Source organism: Trachurus japonicus, chromosome 4 (genome assembly GCF_045865225.1).
Source record: "Trachurus japonicus isolate A0001 chromosome 4, Traja_1.0".
In the NCBI taxonomy this organism is placed as follows: domain Eukaryota; kingdom Metazoa; phylum Chordata; class Actinopteri; order Carangiformes; family Carangidae; genus Trachurus; species Trachurus japonicus.
Window position 1 is genome coordinate 23,968,682 of NC_140910.1, and position 21,827 is coordinate 23,990,508.

General features: G+C 42.5%; 1 protein-coding gene across 3 annotated transcripts in view; it reads left to right on the top strand.

Moving 5' to 3' along the window:
* pde4ba (phosphodiesterase 4B, cAMP-specific a) overlaps positions 1-21,827 on the top strand; it is a 175,290-nt gene that overhangs the window by 140,923 nt on the left and 12,540 nt on the right. For all 3 annotated transcript variants that reach the window (XM_085774853.1, XM_085774854.1, XM_085774855.1), the window contains one exon: positions 15,589-15,701. In XM_085774853.1, coding sequence (XP_085630979.1) covers positions 15,589-15,701 — 113 coding nt within the window. The remainder of the gene's footprint in view (positions 1-15,588; positions 15,702-21,827) is intronic.

Below are 21,827 nucleotides of genomic sequence, written 5' to 3' on the forward strand. Positions count from 1 at the left end.
CGTTGGAAAAGATTTTCCCCCACGAAGTCCCTACACAAGCCTGTATTGTGGTGGTGACGAGTTCATGCTTTAATAGAAAGAAATCCCAGAGTTGAAATGTGGCCAGAACCGACAGACATGGCCCGGGCCTTACAAGTGTCCAGTGTCATAAACAAGCTGCAGTGCCAAGTATTTACCCTACTCAAAGCTCTCTATACCCGCTGGCACAGACTCTGCAGCTCCCAGCCAAGGGAGATCCAAAGCTAAGTTTTGGGAAAAGACCCACTTGTTTGAGTCTGTGTCAGTGTCTGTCTATGTGTGTGTGTAAAGTGCCTGGTGAAAGAGTTGGTTTTGTCTTTATATGATATGATATCAGATATTTTGCTGTAAATGTGACTCTGCTCATCAGTTCCGTATCAGTTCACTACTTACTCAGATGATGATAGTACAGCTGGAGGCTCAAAACCGTGAGTGAAGCATAAATATGAATTTGTTGGTATGAGGAGGATGATAAAGCTTATTTGAAATGAGAAAACGTGTTTCAAACCTTTTTCCAACATGGCCTTGGCCCTGAGACAGCAGGTCTGCTGTGTTTTCCGGCCTGCAAACAAACCCTAAAGTATCTCTGCCTCCTCAGAGTGAAGCTGGTTGGACTAAGCTCAAGGCCAACGAGAAACAGAAAGACCACAAATGTCAGTGCAGGTCGGGACTTTTATACAAACCAGATCTCAGAACAGCTGGTGATTAGGCCCAACTTCCTGCCTCAGTTTGTGCCTGCACCACAAGCCAGTGAAATAAGCTACATGTTAAACAGAGACTGCACTTGAGTTGAAATCTTCCCTTTACACTGTTACAACTAAGGAGTCATCGTGAGGCTGCTGCAAATGCCTGATTGTGATTGATTTGTTAGCTGTTTTGCAAAAAAGAAAAAAAAAACACTCTTGTCACAGTTATACAGTATGTTTTCCAGTTCAGTTCAATTTCTCTCACCCTTGTGAAAGCAAACCAAGATTTGGCCAGTTTGTCATTCTGTCTGTGGTCATCCACAGCTCCGGCCAATTATGTCATCCTCACTTGTACCATAATGTAAGTCATGATGTCATTTAAACTCTGGAAAACAATCCATTCACATCTGGTGGCGAGAGCAAACGGTCTGAGTCTCTACCGGCTTCACAGAGCAGAGATTATGCCTAAAATTGACAACCCAACAGAAGAGATTTTTTTCCCGATCAATTAAACTACCAATAATTTTCTGAATTAATCGTTTTTGCCTCAAAAATTAGAAAAATAATTGATTTCCAAAAGCTGAGAAATCTCTTGTTTTGTTCAACCAAGGCTCAATAACAAGAATATTTCTTTAAATGATCATGTCTTTCTCTTTGTTTCACATTCACGGTTTTTGCTTGAAAATTCATCATTCAGGTCATTCAGTTATCAATATAATTTGCCCATCAGTGTCTCTTTTGATTGTGCTATTGATTCAGCGGCCGACATTTCAATATGCAGACTGCATTCCTACTTAAATGCAACAAACGCACAACCCACCTTACGCAAATTCAGTGTCACTTCCCTGTTTCAGTAAAAGAGAATGGCTCTTCATAGAAAAGGGTTTACCTGATTTCACTTTGGTTTCCTACTTCCCCTTTCACGTATAAAAAGTATAAACACGTTTACACTTCTCGGTAAAGAGACTTTTTGTCCCTCAGACCAGTCAAAGTTACAGAGGTCTGCACCAAAGTAATATTTCACTCCCTTTAAGTAAACACAGAGAATTTCCAGAGATGTGTCATCCTGTCACTCGGCTTTGTCTCAATTGAAGGAGCGATCGAATAAATAACATGTGGTTTTGTACTTTTTCAGCCTGACACGACTCCACTCCAGTTGTTGTTTTGCCACTTTGTCTTCATGGAGTCCGGCTCCGTGCCGCGTTTTAGCTGCAGCCTGCCACAGAGAGAGAGAGCAGGTTCAGAAAGCTGGAAGCATGCACTCTGCAAGTATTTGAATTATGCCATTGACGTCAGCACAGTCATAAAGTAGACTGCTGCCCTTCCCCTGAAGTATTCCCTTGCCAGAAGGCCTGTTCAGCTCAGCGCAGATGGATTCAAACGCTCTCTGCCTCACAGACAGGCCCTTTTGTTTGGGTATTTGGGAAGCATTTAGACTCCCCCCGCCAAAAAACACCACCACCGCACTACCGTGCCCTCTTTGTGGAGCAGGACAGAAAGCAGCTTTTTCATCAACGATAAAATAGCCCACTTCAATTAAAACCCCCCCTGTTTATTATCACCAAGGAAACAAAACAGCCAGATCACGGTTTGGTTATCATTACGCTGTGGTAACGGGGCTGATTGTTTGGCACAGTTAGGATCTAGATATCTTTGTTTTGTATGTTTGTTTTTTTCTGAAACTGCATTAAAGCCATGAATGCCACATGCCTATTTAGTTGTTACTGGGAGGGGGCAGTGGTGGTGGTGGTGGTGGGGGGATGGGGGCTTGTATTTAATCTTGATTCAATCAGGAAGTTTCATTTAGCCAATATGGACAAACACAATCAATCTTGTTCTGCATTCTCGCCAGTGCCAATAGTCTTTATTGGCTCAATTAGATTTTTGTATGTGGTCTGGGCTGCACACATAAACACACGCTCATGCATGCAGTCACTCTGACTTGGACTGACACACACGCACACACACAGCCACGCACACACACCATGCTCACCCGGCGTAAGGAGGCATGCAGTTTGAGGTCATTTGAGGTTTGTCTCAGCTGGTCCTCATATGTTACTGGAGAGACACTGATCCGTCGTTGCACGCAAACCCCTTCATCATTGAACCCCTCTGGTGTCTTTGCTCACCCCCCCCCCCCCACCCCCGCTCATCAAGTCTGCTCTGTCCCAACCTGGACTCGTCGGGCTTGGCCCCGTTTCAAGGCCTGCACGCTAAATATGGTCAAGATAATGTTAATAAGACAGTCATGTTTTTCTTGACAACAGTTCAACAACAGCTGGAAAAGCATCGGGACCAAAAATGATTTCTTGCTTGGCGTGGATGTAATGTTATTATCGAACATCAAAGCCAAAAAAACAGAAGAGGCCCGACACGTGAACCGGGCCCGTCTTGTCTAGTTACACATCAGCCCACTGAGGTTGTTTACTTCCTCATTATTTGAAATAAAAACCTGCAAAAGTGATGTGGACCCTGGTTTTAGAGGACTCATGGGAGCTGCCACACCTTCCATATTTTCTGGGTGTAAAATAACTGAAGTAGAACAGCACTTAACAGCCTTAAAGTGGATTTGTTTCACTTGTAACAACACCGCCAGGACCCTGTGCAATTTCCTCAAATTTATTTCAAATTAACAGAAAATGTAATAGTATTACTACATAGGATGACAGATGTCTGTATCCACAAGGGGCCTGGTTTGATCATAAAAAGTCCCTCCTTGTACAAAACATTAAAAGCTCCTTCAACACTGTACTGCACTGACTCATTACTCCCAACTTTCCTAATCTTCTAATGTTTCTTAAGTCATCATTTAATAACAGAATCACTTCCCATTTTCCATTTATTTGCCTGTAGGTGTTGCTATTTAAAAGGAATAGTCAGCCATTCTTGGAAATTCACTCCTAAATGTGAAGCTAACAGCTAGTTAGCTTAGCTTAGCATAAAGACTGGAAACGAGGGGAAACAGCTAGCCTGGCTCTGTCCAAAGGGAACAATCAGTACCTCTGAGGAAAAGGGAACAATCAGTACCTCTTTTTTTTTTTTCATGTCCCTCGTTCTCCCTGGTTCCAGAAACTTTTCTATTGTAGTTTTGTAGCTTTATCTAGTTCTATTTTTATGTGAAGTGCTGTGATGTATAAAAAGTTAGAATTATAATATTGAACAAATATGAGAGAGGTTTTGATCTCTTGTCTTAACATGGCACTAAAACAAACATTTCTATTAATGTACAGTACTGTTCATTTAAAGGGTCTGTTCAAGCTCTTCATTATGACGAAGGTCACTGGTACTCTGCTTCTTGGGCTCAACACATTTAAAACTTTAAGTGAAGTAAGTCAATAGTAACGTTCAATTTTTTACTGGAGATAATCCTAGACTTCACTTTGAGGTTTTTGAAAAGCCCATTCCTTTAGTGAACAGTCACTGATGTTGTGACCACTCCAAACTAATTCACATTTACATCTGTTTGCATGGCATTGGAGTGGTTTGAGATCATTTGGCTTAACCTACCATTAAGGTCACCATGGAAGAAGCAGCGCATGGGGCTAAATGCCTTAAAATGTATATGCCGGGAAGGTCAAGACAAGAAATCAAAGTCGGACAAATCACTTCTTCCCTCTGACTTCATAGAGAGGCTGAGCTGGATCCAGCAGCAGCTGCACAACTGGCTCGTTGTGATCATGCAGACGTTTTTCCTGTAGAAATCTCTCATCATGCCTGACATCAGATCTGCCCCTGCACTGACAGAAAACCTCTGTAATTGAAACTCTAGACTTTGCTTTGAAAGCTAAAGAAATGGCTGCATCAGCAACGACAGAAGTTTGGCGAACCGGGGTCCATGGCTCCTCTGATCCATGCTAATCAACCCGAGGGGCCAAATGCCAGTCAGCGTGACAACAAGGTCTTTTCAGTCCAGTCAAGACTGGTGCTCCCGAAGTGGGAGTTCACCTCAGGTAACACAGACAAAGCCCGGTCTGTTTGCTGTGTGGTTGTGTGTTACATGTTTGTGTGTGTGTGTACAGGTTTGAGTGTATAGAAGCTGAGAGAAGTGAGCGAGAGTTAGTGAAACGGAGGAAAAGAATATGTGAGAGTTGCGAGATATAGAAGGAGCTAAAACAGATGGAGAGAGAGAGCAGCTCAAGGACGGGAGCAGCTCCTCTGAGCAGAGTCGCTGATACTGTAGGGCCGACAATCAGCCTCACTGACGTCTGAGAGGTTTATCAGAGTGAGAGAGAGAGATGCAGAAACAAAACATGTCAGGGTTTTTACACCAAAACATCACAGGCCGTCAGATACACGATGTGAGACTCCTCAGGTCTCGCTGAACCTCGTGATGTCAGAGCGTCTCAGAGCTCGGTTCACTCCTCACAGTCGCCTCCCACATGCGTAAATCACTCTGTATCTTCCTGTGTGTGTGGTGTGTGTGGTGTGTGTGTGTGTGCACCTGCATGTGTGTGAATCATTTGTGTTGGTGTGAAAGAAGCATCCACAGAGCAGTTAAGCAACTTCAAATACGTACATCATGGTTTGTGTCAGTTGGAAGAAGTTCCATAAATAAATACATCATCATGAATGACATTATACTGTAGTAAGTTACAGGAAGCTGTTTCAAAAATTCACAGGGTCACATGATTTTCCAAGAAAAATTCTATCACATTTTTATTAACTCAAGTTTAAATTTTTAATTTAATCAAACTTAGAAACCTGTTTTGATGGTGGATTCTTTGTTTAAATGGTCTGTGTTTCCTACCATTGTCACTGAATATTTTTTGGATTGTTTGGACTGTTGGACTATGGGACATGGTGACACATTTAATTATTTTCTGACCAAACAGAAAATCACTTAATTAAGAAAATACAAAAAACAGAAAACATAAAGCTTCTGTGTTAATGGGATTAATGCAGGACCAGCAACAGTGCCAAAATCCAGTAGGTATTTGGAGCAGAATTTAAAACTATGGGGGAAAAAATGGGGCTTATGACTGTACATCCAAAATGATGTGGGTTTACATTATTAGCCTTAAAACCCCTCTGTTGTCTCCTTTCACCTGGATTTTGAGCACAGTTTGAGCAAAGCTTGTTTTGTTTTTTCGTGCCGTTATTCCTACGATGCTGTAAGGGGGCACCGGTATCGCTGTGCGACCTTTGGGAGTCTTTTGTGCGCTGCTCGGATTTATAGCTCTCCCTGTAGCTTTCCCACTGCGTTCTATAGTAAATCAGACAGGAATGTGTTCATGTGTGTGTCATGGGGAGGACAGGGAACACTGTGTCCAAGGAGAAAGAGTAAGCAAGGCTCATAGGGGGTCCAACACACACAAACACACACGCATGCACACACACACACATGCATGGTGGTTACATATGACCCATTCAAAGCATTTTTCCAAAGTGTTTATGCAGTCAGGATTTTATATCAGTATAGATCCAAGCAGAATAGAAAAGAAGTCTGACTAGCATAAATCTACATGTTATTCTAGTTAGCTATAATGCAGTGTGCTACAGTCACACACCCTCCTGTTGTTACTACACACTGAGCATCAAGTTTAACAACATTAAGACCATATGCTCACCTGTAAAGCGCAAAACAAACATTTCCCCTCGAGGTGCAAATAAAAACACACATTTTGCCATTATAATTTTAATTAATTTCCTCTTGAGTCTCTAAAGAGTTATTTTAACTTCATGTTTTGGGAAGTTTGTTTATTTGCTTGCTTGTTAAAGAATGATATTCCTCTCGTGCTCCTCTCAACCCTCAACCTGAAACAGCTTCGATGTAACATGTTAATGAGTGAGCGTTGGCTAAACTAATCACATCCTGGCTCTTGCGCCACAGGAATGGTATTGATATTCCCAACTAACTCTTGGCAAGAATGCAAATTTCCCAAAGGGATTCCTTTTAAATACTCCTCTAACCCGATACATCTGGAGACGACTTCTTCCTCTGCAAAGGGAGACCAGACCAAGATGGAAAAATCAAGTGAATGAGTGAACTTAATTAACTTGATGATTACATAACATATTTTCTGATTTTACTTGACATTTATTAATCTGAACCTCGTGTGTTTTAAGTCGTAATTGGTTGGTCACCTCTCCCAGTGTGCCATCCCATATTTTAACTGCTCGACTGTATGAGAATGTGACAAATTCACAGTTTCTACTACAGCTTCCTTGACTTAAAGGGACAACGAGGAGTTTCTATTTGGTTATAAAAAAGTCTCACGTTAATGTGGTTGAATCTACGCTACCCACACTTGTTAATGGTTCCATTTTCGATAAATATATTGTTTTGTCTCTATCGTTATTTTGTTATTTTAATTAGTGGCGGAAATGCTGGACGAGCCGACCAGTGTTTCCTTACTTTCGGTTTCGCAGACGCTGCCCAGCGGGTCATGAGAATAACGGCGCCGAATCGCCGTTTATGGTCGGAACTACGACGGTATGTGATCATCTTCGAACCTCCGACTTTCATTGTTGATGAATGAAAACATTCTTGGCAAGACGTCCGTCTTGCGCCGGTCCAAGAATTTCACCGTGCGCTCATGGTAAATGTAGTATGAAAACATTTCGCTTTCCAAAACTCCTCGTTGTCCCTTTAAGTTTAACTGAACTGTTTCAAGTGGCAGGAACAGAAACATTAAAGTTTCTGTGTGTGTGTTTGTGTGTTCGTGCAACAGGGACGGGTGGCAAATGTGTAAACTTCTAGATCTGACACAACACGATCAAGTGTGATAACCTGTGTCCTCAGAGCAGTTCTGCTTTAGTCTAATTGCCACATTACAACACAACAGGACACCAGTGAGCTCCAGGGTTTCACAGTGATGCTGCTGCTGCTGCTGCTGCTGCTGGAGGGGTCACCACCACTCGCCTCATGAAAAAGGCAGCAGTATATTTTACAGATACTGGTTCTCAGAGTGATAAAGTCACGTTTGAAGTGTAAACCATCCACTGCAGCTGAACTTCCGTTCATTTTGTCGTTCCCTTCTGTTTATAATTCACAACCACAGGCTAACACAAAGCCCTGATAACCATCTATTGAGATGTTAGTTGTATTCTGCTTCCGTGTAAATCAGATTAATGACCTCTTAACAAAACACAGACTCATGACATCATCCTGTCGCTTCTCAGAACTTGGCACACGGGAACATTTCAATCAACAAAACTCTGAAGCACCACATAACACGCTCGTAAAAACCACGAACTCCACCACCACCCTTCTTCCCTCTTTTCATAATCACTACCAGTTGATAGATTTTGCAATATTTTGCATGTGAAGTCATAATTCAGCTTGTGAAGAAGAAGAAGAAGAAGTGCATTGTCGCAGCAGCCCACCGCCTCACCATACCATCTCTGGTCTTTGTTAGGAAGTGTTGTGTAACCGCACAGAGGGTTTCTGATCAACTCATCTCTGTTTCTTGTAAAGCAGGAGATGCCACGAGAGAACAAGCCCTCCTCCTTCTCTCGTTCATTCGGGAACCTAGCACTGCTTCCAGTCGGACCCTTTTAAAGTTTGGTTTCTCTTTCTGTATTTGTGTGTGTTTTTATTACGTTGGTTAAATGGAAATGTGGCACGTCATCCCTCATTACTTAGATGTTTGAATGACGAACACTTCTCATTATTAAATAGGAAGCAGAAATAGGGAGAAAAAAAGAGATTGCCCGCTGTTGACCTCTCATCCTTGAGTGAGTGTGTGTGTGTCTGTGTGTGTCTGTGTGTGTCACTGTCTGCAGGATTGTCATATAGATTTGGGCTGCTGACAACATGCTAACCCCCCCTCCCTACCTCCCCTACCCCCCCACCCCCACCCCGCTGCTGTGTTGTATCTACCATCACATCACAGGAAACTGACTCTATCCCCATGAGAGGATGACAGATGCAGCTGATGTGCATACACAGACACACACACGCACTCACGGTCAAACACACACATCGTCAGCTCTTCTGCTCTGATGTCCTGTGAGCTCAATTGTCCTTAAACAACCTGTCAGCACCAGTTGCAATGTGCTCCATATGTACAATATAAGGCTGTGGGTGTGTGTGCACCTGTTAAAAAGAAGTCGTCATCTCCTATAAAATCCTGTGTCAAAAAATCTACTTTTTTTTTTAGAGGAAAAGAAAGTGAATATATATTTATTTTATTCCAGCACAAACTCAGTAAAAGTTTGATTCATCTTTTTTTTGTATTATTTTGATGGTATTATTTTCAATTTAACAAACATGAGCACTCCAGGAACCTATAATAGACAAAAACACATAAATGTTTAAAAACTCAAGTTACAATCATTTCAAATGTTACAAAAAAATAGTTTCACCATCTCTATATACAAAAAAAAATGAAGACATAAAACTAAAACAGTTTGTTTACTTTAAAAGAGATTATTTCTCCTTTTAACAGAAACTCCATGTATGCCATTGTAAACCACTGGAAATGTGAATAACTCAAAGATGTTATGAGCTATACTGCCCTGCTAAGCCAGACCGCAGTAACTACGCGAACAGTGAAACTGAGAAAAATGGCTTTAAAGTTTTTTGATTAGCCTTCCAAATGTGTTGTAGGTAGATTAGTGAAAATACACAGATTTGACAGGTTTTCATTAAGTAATATTTATGCAATAAAATATATTACCACATATTTTATATTTGACCCCTAAAAAGCAGTTACTGCGCTCTGCTGCCAGGTTTCCTTAAATAAATACACACGTAATGCTACGGCAAAGTGCAGTAACTACAATGTTGTTGTTTTTTCCAGCATGCTTCTAGCGCTGTCTAGCCTGTACCTGGTCTTTTTACTAAACTTAACAAACTTCTTTCTTCATGGCCTAAGCTCAACCAAAGCATCAGAGCAGAGAAATGTCTTTTTTTCTCCCCCAGTCTGCTGTCAGCAGGAGCGGGGGCTGCAGCAGACTCGCGCCCGTGTGGGCTGAGCTCAAGCCGCATACAAGCCGGGTTCAGCCGCGCTGAGCGGAGCGGGGAGGGAAAAAAAGTGTAGCCTACCGGTATTTCTTCTACTCTGTGGGACGGTAGATCATAACGGAGTGGGGAGAAAGCAAGTGGGACAGATCTGCCCAGTCCCTGAGCAGCGCACGTTTCACAGACAGGCGCACAGTGTAAACAACGTCACCGGTTCAGCACCATGGATAGCTGGGGGTGGAGGTCCGAGGGTCCGAGGGTCCGGGGAGGGGTGGGGGGGGTCCGAGGGTCCGAACAGCGGTGTTTCGGAGTGGGGGGGGGGGGGGGGGGGGGGGGGAGCGAACCGTCCCTGTGCTGGTGCTAACCTGCCGAAGCTAACGTTAGCTAGCTACCGTAACTGGCTAGCGGTGTGTAACAGAGCGCAGTAACTACAGGTGGAGTAGCGGGGAAAAGAGGCAGAGTGCAGTAACTGCGCAGTTACTGCGGTTTGGCTCAGTTTTGAGTGTGATTTTGTACAGGGAAACAGCTACAGAGTGCAGTAACTGTAGTTACTGCGGTTTGGCTTAGTTTCAAGGGTGATTTTGTAGTTACTGCAATTTTTCATACCTCATATCTCTAAAACTGAGCAACATTGACCGCTGAAAATTTTACACAAGATAAAACATTTATTGACAAGTTCAATTTCACAAAAAAATCAATTTCGAATTTTCGGTAGTTACTGCGGTCTGGCTTAGCAGGGCACATGAATTCCATTCTGTGTAATTCCACAAAAATTTGTTATTACACATATATAAGCCTGAGAGACAAAAAAATAAACATGATATCATCATATGTCATAATATTTGTAGTGGACTGTATGGAGATGTTAAATTGTGAATATCACCCTCCTGCTGAATGGTTCATGGCCTCAATAAGAGGAACACTGCTCATACAGCTCATTGTTATGGTGTTCTTCATTTCACCACCTACAGTACATATTTAGCTTAGCTCCTGTTAATATTCTACATTTAATTTGCTGACAGTCGAGTCGACACATTTCATTCATTGATATAACTGAATGTTTTTTATGCAGCTCGTTTGCCTGTCGTGTTCTCAGTGTGTTTGTGTTTGGTGTGCTTTATGTTTGGCTGTGAATGGTGGAAGCGCTAACTTTGTCAGTGCAGGAAACACTGTATCTTTGTGAAGCTGACTGAACTGAACTGAACTGAACTGAGCTGAATATTGAACTGAAAGAGAAACAGAGGGAGCTGACCTCATATCCCTCCTAATCCTCCCTGCCTCTGCAGCCTGTTGGCTCTGCCTCCCTCGGCTGGAAAGTACTTTGTTTGTGTGTTTGTGCGTAAGCACAGTAATGATAAATTACAATCGATGCATATGTACATTAGGTTTTGTGTGTTTGTGTGTGTGTATGTCTGTGTATGTCTGTGTGTTGTACATGTGTTTCTGTGGGTCAGCCCGAGCGCTGATCAGAAAGGTCCTTGTGTCGGGGTGGAGGCGGTGGAAATCCCCTCTTACATCGTGATGTTAGTGAACTGTGTGTGTGTGTGTGTGTGTGTGTGTGTGTGTGTGTGTGTGTGTGTGTGTGTGTGTGTGTGTGTTAGTAGATGTTTGGCTTTGAATGCAGTTTCCTGTGGTCCATATGAGGTCATGACAGTACACAGTACAAGCTGCTGTAGTTACAGTAATTGGCATAGTAAGTGGTGGTTTGCAACAAATGTCCATGCTTCTTCTCTTTTAACAAATGAGAATATTAGAGTGTGTATTTGTTAGGTTCAGCATCATCATTTATGTCATTAATAAGGAGAAAATGCACCAAAACTTCAAAAGCCTCTGGAATATGAAAATATCAATTTTTTTAAACATGAAAAATGAAATGAAGTCATTCTGTGTTTTTGTGGGGGGAAAGAGTAACTCAAAACCAAACAAACAAAGCTAAAAATGCTCACAACCACAACATTCAGAGACTCAGTCTGTGCAGGCTTTTTTTTCTTGTTTTAATAAAAAGAACAACTTTATTGATGCGGGTTAGTTTTTCTCTTCAGCCCTCTGAACTGATCTTTTGCCCCTTTTCATGAATAAATCTACTGTTGTCACCTGTTCTATGCGTCTATAAATGTTTTATCCTCTTTTTGCCATGTCATGACTTAAGAGGCTATGACATGACATGTCATGTGACTGCTGCACCCTGATTGAATTAAGTTTAACTCAAGAACAGCTCATGTCTCGCATTGATTCTGGTTGACTGCTTTGTCTTTTATCTGTTTGTTTACTTTATGCTCATTTACATTCCTTTTTTTCCTGAAGTGTATTCAAAACACTGGCTTTGATACTGTAATGGCTGCAACTATTGTAATATACTGAGTCGGTATGCAATACTTCAATGCTTAACCGCTTAATTCTTTGTTTTTTATTTGACTGCTGGTAAACTGGGTCCAGATCTGGAGTAAACACTGGTGGTACTGGTTCTGCTCGCCAGCAGGGCAGGGATCAGAGTAAAACTGTTATACAAGCGTTATAGTTAAGTGGCTCTGGCACCTTAGCTAGAGATTGGATTTAGTATGTGGGGAACCCACAAGAAGTTGGCCTCGTGACCAGTTTTGGGTCCTGACTCACTAAACCAGATTTTAAAGCTTTGTGCCCATTTCTGTGTGTTTGGAAATCAAAGTCATGAAAGTGGTTGAGGGCTCAAACCATCAATCTAGCAATTCAGTTTTCCCCTGATACAGCTTCTTTACCACACACACAAACACACACACACACACACACACACACACACACACACACACACATGTGTTACAGCTCATTTTGACTTTTGTCTAAATACTACAGTACCCATCGCAGGTTGTGACTGTTACTATGGCAATTTGGAGCTTTTTCTTCCAAATCCTACATGTTGGTTTGCAGTTGTATTTTTATTTCTTTGCCTTTATTGGTACATTGCTGCATTTCTCAGTCCATAACAAACAAACACTTGAGAATCAGTGGGATAATGTGAAACATGCATTATCACATATTCTGTTTGCATGTGCGCACTGCATGAGAGAAACGAAACAAAGACCCACTCATCCAAAAACTCCCCTACGACACCACTGGAGGTCAAACCCTCCACAGTCGAGCACCTTCAACTGTTGCAAAGAGCAAATGCGACAACACTGTGCCGCCACTGCTGCTGAACTCATCTAACTTTGCTCAGGAGTCCAAACACAAACTAATTCAAACTCATCCGGCTTTTACAAAGCTTAATCTTCAGCTTCCGCTCGCTGTAAGCAGTGCTGAATTTTAGCTTTGTTTCTTACTGAAATGCTTTCTTATTTTTTTTATTTACAGGGTCATATATTCTTCACTTTTGTCCAAAATTCCTTTTTTATATATAAAATTGCTGTTATGTTCTACCACTTATTGAACTGCTGAACTTTCTACATCTAAAAAAAACCTTATATTATGTGTGTCACAATAACCTCACCATCCACTCATCCAGAAGTTACACACCATTAAAAATGCTGCTATAGTTACTTTTTTACAATTATGGCACGGACCAAAAATGAGTTATATTAGTCTGTTTTTGCAGAGAAAGACAAAATTGCCATAGTCAACAAAGTAAAGCTTGATACACAGCAGAGTTTAAAAGTTTAAAAGTTCAAATGAGAAGAAAACTGTCACAGGGACAAGGATGTTTCTATGCTCCTCAAAAATGCAAACCACCTCAAAAGTGTTGGGAATACTGGAAAGAAAAATCTCAAATAAGTGCAAGGCGTTTCAACATCAGACACTCCGTCCCCTCAGAGTGAGGGCAGGCAGTGGGCAGAGCGCCAGGTGCCTCTCGTGTTTGGGAGAGCAAACAGGCTCGTGTCTTTGATGGCGAGGAGATCAGAGCCGGGGACACATTCTACGTGGCCACGCTAAGGTCGCCGCAGTGCACACCCTGCTGCCATGTTGTGCTCTGCAGCTAGGAGACCCAGGGTATACACAATGCAGGGGTAGCAGACGTGCGCGTGTATGCATGCATGTGAGTGTGTGTGTGTGTGTGTGTGGTGTGTGTGTGTGTGTGTGTGTGTGTTTGAATCCACACACACCCCTCCCCTCCACTTTCCAACACGTAGAGTCACTCCAACCTTGACGTACGGTTGTAGTTGTCTGAAAAACAGAGTCAAACCACAGGAACAGGGTTGGTTGGAATACTGGCTCTGAGTTCATGCAAGAATATTTCAGTAGTGGTTAGAAAACACACTCCCGCTCTTGTTTTTCTTCGTATCGGTTCATCGGCGCTCTGCAGTGTAAACAATTATTTAAATTTAAAGGGAAAAGTCCCTCCACACCAAAATTGATAATCAGGCTCGTCTTAACAGAAGAGTTTCTTCAGACCGGTGGAAAATAAAATAGTGGATCTTGTTCCTCACAGATATTAAGAGGCTTTGTTGATGTTTGTTTACTCCGGCCTGTCTTTATTTACTTTCTAACTGCTGACTTGAATATGTTAAACCTTAGTGTAAATGTGCTCTTTGTTTAGCACAAGGTACAACAGAGCTGCACACAACCTTGATTTCATCCAACAATACCACGTTTCCTTTGGTGCTCCACAAACACTGTATGCTGCATCTTCTTGAGTGAAAGGTGCAATATAAAAAGTAACTAATTAATATTCAATAGTTTAAATATCTGAATATGTCTGAAACAATTAAATTATTTTAGTATATTGAAATGAAAACATTTGCCAAATAAGTTGAGGTTGATTTTTGCTTGTTTTGTGTTTTTGGATTCTGAATGAAATAAGATTTCAGGAATTTTTCACTATTTTCTAACATTTTATTCCAAAAAAATAATCATCAATTTAAGTGATAATGAAATTCATAGCAGTTGTAATAACACTTATTGGAGTTTTTAATATGTTAGAGCTCATGCGTGTGCGATTACACATTTAAAAAAAAAACACTATCACTCCACTCATGAGGCAATACAACAAAGAACAGCTCAGACGATGGTCATAAAACCAGATCGTCACTCCGACTGAACATCGTGAGGTTCTCGTAAAATTAATATCTAAACCAGTTCCTGTAATTGTGTGTGCGCTGACTGTGGTTAGTCCCTTAGACTATTATAGACACACTGAGCTGAGAAACAACCACCACAAACAGACTCGTAAAAGCATCCTGTGTGTCTGTGTGAGGGAGCTGGAGACAGACGGGCCCATCACCAAGTCAGCGTCCCGGCCTTTAAACAAACAGTGTCACTACTTGTTGAGTGCTTTTATCTTTAGCCAAGAAAAGGTTGAGATTACACTGATTAAATACTGTTACCCAATCAGTGTGATTTGTCTATGTATATGTATATGCATGTGTGTGTGTGTATGTGCGTCAGCGAAACCAGAATATTCAGGTGTGTCGGCCTCAAATGTTTGATTTGATGTATGTGTTTACGCAAGTGTGTGTTTGCTTCCTGTGAAGTGGGGTAAAATTTGTCTGTGTGTGGGTGGGTGGGTGGGTGGTGGTGGTGGTGGTGGTGGGGGGAGGGGGTCTAGTTTCCTGCTCTAGGGGTTAGATTTAATGTAAATCAGCTGAGGGCCTCAGATTGGGTGGAGTGTAGGGGGGGGGTCACACACACACACACACATGCATATGCATTATGCACAGAGAGGAAAGTTGAGTGTGTGACAGAGTGAGCTCACGTCCCAGCTTTCCTCCCCTCTCCGCTCCGCTCCGCTGACAGCTGCGAGTCTCATCAGCTCGCCACAGATACGTCTCCTAATGATGAAGGAGCGCTGCAGCTGGGTGCCACCTCAAGCCACCCCCCCTCCTCTCCCCCCTCCTCCTCAGCAGCAGCAGCAGCAGCAGCAGCAGCAGCAGCAGCAGCAGCAGCAGGCGCCCCGAGTGGGACCCGTGGGTGGATGTGGCCTGGGAGTGGCTGAGCAGCAGCAGCGTTCGGGCTCCATGTGCGCCGTCTGTTCTGACTGTGTGTCTCTGTGTGCCGGCTGCTTGTTGACAGATGAGGCGTACCAGAAGCTGGCCATGGAGACGATGGAGGAGTTGGACTGGTGTCTGGACCAGCTGGAGACCATCCAGACCTACCGCTCTGTCAGCGACATGGCCTCCAACAAGGTAGGACAGGCTGCGTCTCTGTGTGGAAAAAATGAACGAGCGCAACGCCTGATGATGATGATGCCTTTATTTCACTTCTGAGAAACTTTTGTCAAGAAATTGGCCTCTTGTTTTTTTCCCCCCTGTATGTGTTGATACAGAAAAGGATGTGCTCTGAGGGAGCTGTCAAAGAGTCTGAGCAGCTGCTTGGAGAACTAATCCCCCAGCATAATAAACACACTAATGCCAGTATAGAGAATCCAGAGATACTTCAGATGAACTTGGCATGACCCAAGCAGAGTCAACAGTCTGATAGGTCCCAACATGTACAGTAGGGAGGAGGAGTCTGGGATGGAAGAGTGGTTTGGAGCCGCCAGCTGTCAGCAGTGTGTGCATGAGCGCTCACTGCTTATAGAGGCTGCCGGTACATGTGTATGATGGTTATGAGTGGGTGTTACTCACCAGCTGATTTGTGCCTGAACCAACACGAAGCTCCTCTGCTTCTGTGTTTGTCTTCTCTCTTTGTGCAAAGTCGCTCCGACAAAAGGAAGCGTGGAGTGTTTTTGTCTCTCGGCCCTCTGTGGTCCTTGTCTCATCCCTCCTGTCAAACAGCCTTTCACTGTCCACTGCTTGTTCTCCTTCCACTGCGTCATCCAGTGTGAGCCATGTGTGCACAGAGGTTCCCGGTTCTCCAAACACCACCAGTAAAAGTGATAACTAAATCTAACTAAATCAACTCTTACTGTACCTGTGTAAACTTACTGACAGAGCAGAGCACTGAGGATTATTTCACTTTGTCTTTGTTTAATTGATTACTTCTTTGTCCTGCAACTTTTCTGTTTATGTATCTAAGATTTGTTGGAACTGTGTGTTAACGCTATGCTCGCAGCGTGGTTAGATCACATGCATCTTTCTTTTTTAAAGACATCTTTGTAGTGTTTCGTGGCTTTATTAAAGGGGACATATTATGGAAACATCACTTTTTGAAGGCTCTTTAACATATATTTTGGTGTTTGGCTTGACTTCCGGCCCCCAAAATGTGAGAATTGACAAAAAAATCTGTAACGTGCAGGCTCCCTAGGTTGAAATCCACGTTTTTACGAGCTGTTCCCTCAGTTGTCTTCCAATGTGTAACTAGGATTCAAATTTGCATAACACCACCCCTACTTTGGATTGGTAGAAGGGGCGGAGCAAGCAGTGGTTCATTTGCATTTAAAGGGACAGGCACTGAAACCAGCCATTCTGCTGTTTTGAGAGGATGAAAAGAGCTGTGATGTTTGATTCTTGGGGTATTTTGACCAAAACATGTCACAGACATGTCTTCAAGACACCTGGGAACTATTGTAATTTGTGGAAAGGGGGTAGAATATGTCTCCTTTAATATAGAAACAGGAAATCAGGGGAGGGAGGGGGGCTGTCATGCAGCAAAGGGTAGGACTCGAACCTGGGCTGCTGTGGTTGGGACTAAGCCTACATGGTACAGGGTGAGCGCCCCGAATCATAGGTGTCTTATTATATTAAAATTGGTAGCGTCCCCTGATTCCAGTCGAAGTACAGTAGCTCATCCAGTGCTTGATTTGTTTTGGTCCACTTGGTTCACACTGCACATGAGCAGCGTATTGCGTCATAATTGGCCAACGGCTTGTCTCCTCTCTCAGCCAGTAAACCATTGCTATGATATCATGTGCATCAACGCAGTGTTTCCTGCTTCTACAATGGTGAAATACTTTTCAGGCTGCAGGGGATATTTGTTCCAGTAGCATCACTTTTTGGCCACTGGGGCAAACGTATTAAAAAAAACAAACAACAGAGGCCAGGAAACTGTTTTGGCTCAAATTGCCACTTCCTCACCTATAGATTTAAACTAATTTGTCTGGGCATTCAGAAAATTAAACTAATTCACAATGGCAGTCTTTATGCCAAACTTTTTGAAGCAGCAATGTTGCAATTACGTAAGTGACCACAGGGAGAAATAGGCAGCAAGGCTGAGTAGTGTGATAGGTGTGGAGCCGTTTAATCTATACACTGGACGCCAGACCATCTTTGTTGTAGATTTAACCTAAGTAAAATCTGTCCTCTGATATAGAGGAAGTTACAGACTTCACTGTATTTCTCTTGACTCTGTAGTAAAGTTTTTTGAGAGCTTTTCTTGTGGGGGTGAAAATCCATAACGCTGCTTCTGTATGGGCTGAGCGGCAGCTGTGTGTAAGAGAGCCTGAAAACAGTTTGTCAAGTGAGCAGAGGGGAAAAGCTTGTTATTTCTCATAAAACTGGACAACAGGATGCGAGGGATCCTGCAGTGGGTCAAACACAATAAACTAGAGAGGAAGAGAGAGAACATTTTTTTTGTGTGTGTGTGTGTGTCCATGTGTGTGTGAGATCTACGCAGACCCCTGGGCAGAGTGACTCTCTCTTCCTGTCTCCTTCCTGATCCCCTGCTCTCTCTCCAGACGACAATAGACATCCCATCATACCCGTTTGGATGGTTAATGGTCGTGTTTATTTATCCCTTTGCTGTCGTCATGTGGATACAGATCCAACACTGACAGTCAGCTGGACCGGCTTCAGAAAAGACATATGAGGATGAGTGAATCACAGAGTAAATACCGCCAACCATTTAAACAAACAGCCACTTAGACATGGACAGAAGGCTTTCAGGACAACAGACACGACACAGAAGAGACAGAGAGAAAATAGAAGACGCAATTTACTATATCGATGTGTTCATTACAGCAGGATGAGGCTAGCATTTTCCCTAAAAGTATAAAATGTCACAACACTTTCTGAGCTGCTGGTCTGTATCCACCCTCAGCTGTCGGCCCACTGGATGAATTACTCCTATCGTACCGGAGCGAGACTGAGTAATTTCAGCACTTTCACAATCACAGAAAAAAAACTGTCAGGATTGAGCCAAAAGTTGTCCACAGGTGGTGATTGATTTCAGGAGCCTCCGGCTTTGAGAAACTCCCAAATATCCCAACTTTGGAATAATTAAAAGACTGTTTCATTTTGCCCTTTTTCCACAAAATACTGTGTCAGACTGAAACATTTCACCTGCAGAGGAAAAAACACCGGGCAGTAGTTTCACTTCAGCAGCTACAAACAGTTACATATGGTATAAATCAATTCTGAATTGTACTGTATCTCTTACTGATTACTTTAATGTTAAATTCCTCTGTGATGCATTATTACTGGGGGATTCACATTTTCAGCCTTGGTCGGATATGACTGACCTACACCGTAGCATATCAGGTGGCACAGTGTGTTTACTGTGTCTCCTGACCCTCTGTCATTGATGTGACTTAGACAGGTGTGTCAGGAGTGTGTCCTGGCACGTAGCCATCAGAGACTGATAAGGAATCCCCCATCAAACACTGTCTGCCTTCTCTCTCTGCAGTCAGTGTGTTTATGTGGCCGTGTGTCCGTATTGACAGTGGGCTAATCCCGCTGCTGTCTGATCCGTTTTACACGCTGCGTTGTTTTCACCGTAAACCAAATCATTATTACACAACTGCCTTTGTCGTGCGAGCCGTTACCTTCGACCTGGTTTTTACAGAACAAGAACCAGCCAATCAGCTGATAAGGCCTGCTGCTGACTACCTGTTGTTATTTAGGATGGAAAAACTGTTATTCAAGCTGTGTCAGAGTATGAAACATGAGCGTGAGGGAGGCGAAATGCGAGAAGCTGCCGCCGCACCTCCCAAGGTGAAGTGCTGGGGGCTGTCGCTGCCGAGGACTCAGACACTACGTGACTGTCCTCTCTGTTATGTAGAGCTGACGTCGATGGGTCAAGGCCCGTTATGAGTTGAAATATTCTCGTGTTTTAAGACTGTAGATCTTTTTAGGGCTGTTCAAATCAGTAGACATAGCTATCAATCTGAAGACATCACCCAGGACCTAGGAAACTGGAGAACAATCAGTTTCCTTTTCAAAGTTTCAAATGTGGTGATCAGCTCCCATTATTTGAGAATGTTTTGCTTTTGGTTTATATAAATCTATAAAACAGATTTTCCATCACAAATCATTCCCTTCACAGTCAAAGGAAACTAAGTTCAGTTTCAGATTCAGATTAATTCTTTATTATCCCCTGGGGGAAATTTGTTTTCACAGCCCTTATTACATTCAACAGGTAATCATTCAACACACATGTACAGTAAACATACAACACAGAAAAAACACACCCTGACACAACACTCACACAAATTGCTACCCTCTGCTGAAGTCGTTCAGAGCATTTATGGCAGGTGGAATAAAACCATTTTTTAAAGTTATCTGTCTATATCTGATGCCATAAGGGAGAGATGTAAAACACAGGTGAAACTACCTGAATGCAAGTAAAAAAAAAAAAAGTGACAAATTCTCACAATAAAGCCTAAAAATCACTTCAACAATTAATAAGTTATCAAAGATTCATTATGTTTTCATTGATTAGCTCTCAAGACATTTGAAGACATTCCCTGAGAGTGTGGGACAGTGTTTTCCACTTTTGCTGACATTTTATATCCAAGGCATTAACTCAGCCAATCATGAAAATAATCAGTTGATTCATCAATAATGAAAAGAGATGTTAATTGAAGCTCAATTTGCAAATAAAATCACTAGGCTGCTTCTGCACAATTCACAACACAACTGTGCAGAAGCAGCCTAGTGATTTTATTTCAATAATACCACAGAACTACAAACTCAAACTCCTCCTCTTCTTGCCATTGCATTTTAACCTGAATCTCTTTTATCTACCAAGAATCTGTGTAACTAACGTTCAAGGAAATCCACTCATTAAAACAGGAAGCGCTGTAGTCATCAGAACGATCAGTGTGATATTGACAGTGTAAACCACAGAGCTGTGACTGCCAGCTGCAGGAGTAAGAAGAGCAAGAGACGAGAGGCGGGACTACCCCCATGAGGGAGTGTGTATGAAGCAGAGGTCTCTCTCTGGCGCACACGCACGCAAACACACACACACACACACACACTCAGCTATTGCTCCACATACACAGGGTGTGAGGTAAAGCCTAGTCAGACCTCGCAGCCCAAAGTGAGTCACTAGAGCTGTGGCGTTTCCCAGCGTCAGAGAGCCGAGGCTTTGGTCCTTTTACTCATGCAGTAGTCAGACTGAGACAGACTAAGACAGACACTTTAACGGACAGCAGTCCCACTCTGCTCTGCACTCTACACACAGAAACATGGGAGCTTGCTGCTTTGACAAGAAAGAGAGGAAATTAGGGAAGCTAAATGGTTGGAGAAAGGTGAGTTTTCCTGTCATTTTTCATGTGAAATACATGGATTTTATAAAGTCTTTTACTTTTTTTGTTATATTAATTGGACTGTATGATCATCTGTTGTTTGTATTGTGAATATACATGCTTTAGTAACAAAACAGCCTTTTAAAACAAATTTTCAGTTTATGCTTTTTGCTCTTTGAGCCTTCGGTGTTGTTTAAGGACTTTAAGCACATTTCACTGAAGCGGATGCTGAATGTGCGCCTTTGGAGTTTCCAGCCTTTTCACAGCATGTGATGTTTAGTTCCTCTGGCTGAATATAATCAAAATGTGCACTTTAATGATCATTTTCTACATTATTTTACTTCTCATGCAGGAGAAGACAGTTCTGTTTCTGCATTCTGCGTGTGCATCCTTTCATGTAATGCTGAGTTTAGTTGCATTGAAGCTAAAAACATATAAGTTACACTCGCTGATCACAGCTGGAAGATCTGTCTCTGGGTTTTCATGTTGCCTTTACAGCATAAGCAGATATATCTTGTTATTAAACTGTGAGTAAAGAGTTATAGGCATTCTTGAGACCATTACTTTACACATGCTGTTTTATTCTCCCCATCAAAGCGTTCCCTAACACAAACCAGTACTTAGAGTAACTGCAAAGTGGCAAAGTCTGTAGAAGTAGTCTGGTCATGTTGAAACATCTGGATGAGGGTGAGTTAATTTAAGTCAGTGGAAGAACAGCCAGGTGATAAGTGGTGTTTGTGAGCCTCGTACTGTATCAATGCTGAGAGATGAACTAGACTCAGGTCATCTGAGGTGAAAGCGGGATGTAGTGGTAATGTGTTTAGGTGCTGCTCAATGGCCTGTTTGTTCAAACTGGGGATGGAGAGAGCAAAGACACATGCCTTTACGCCTGTTGAAATGATAC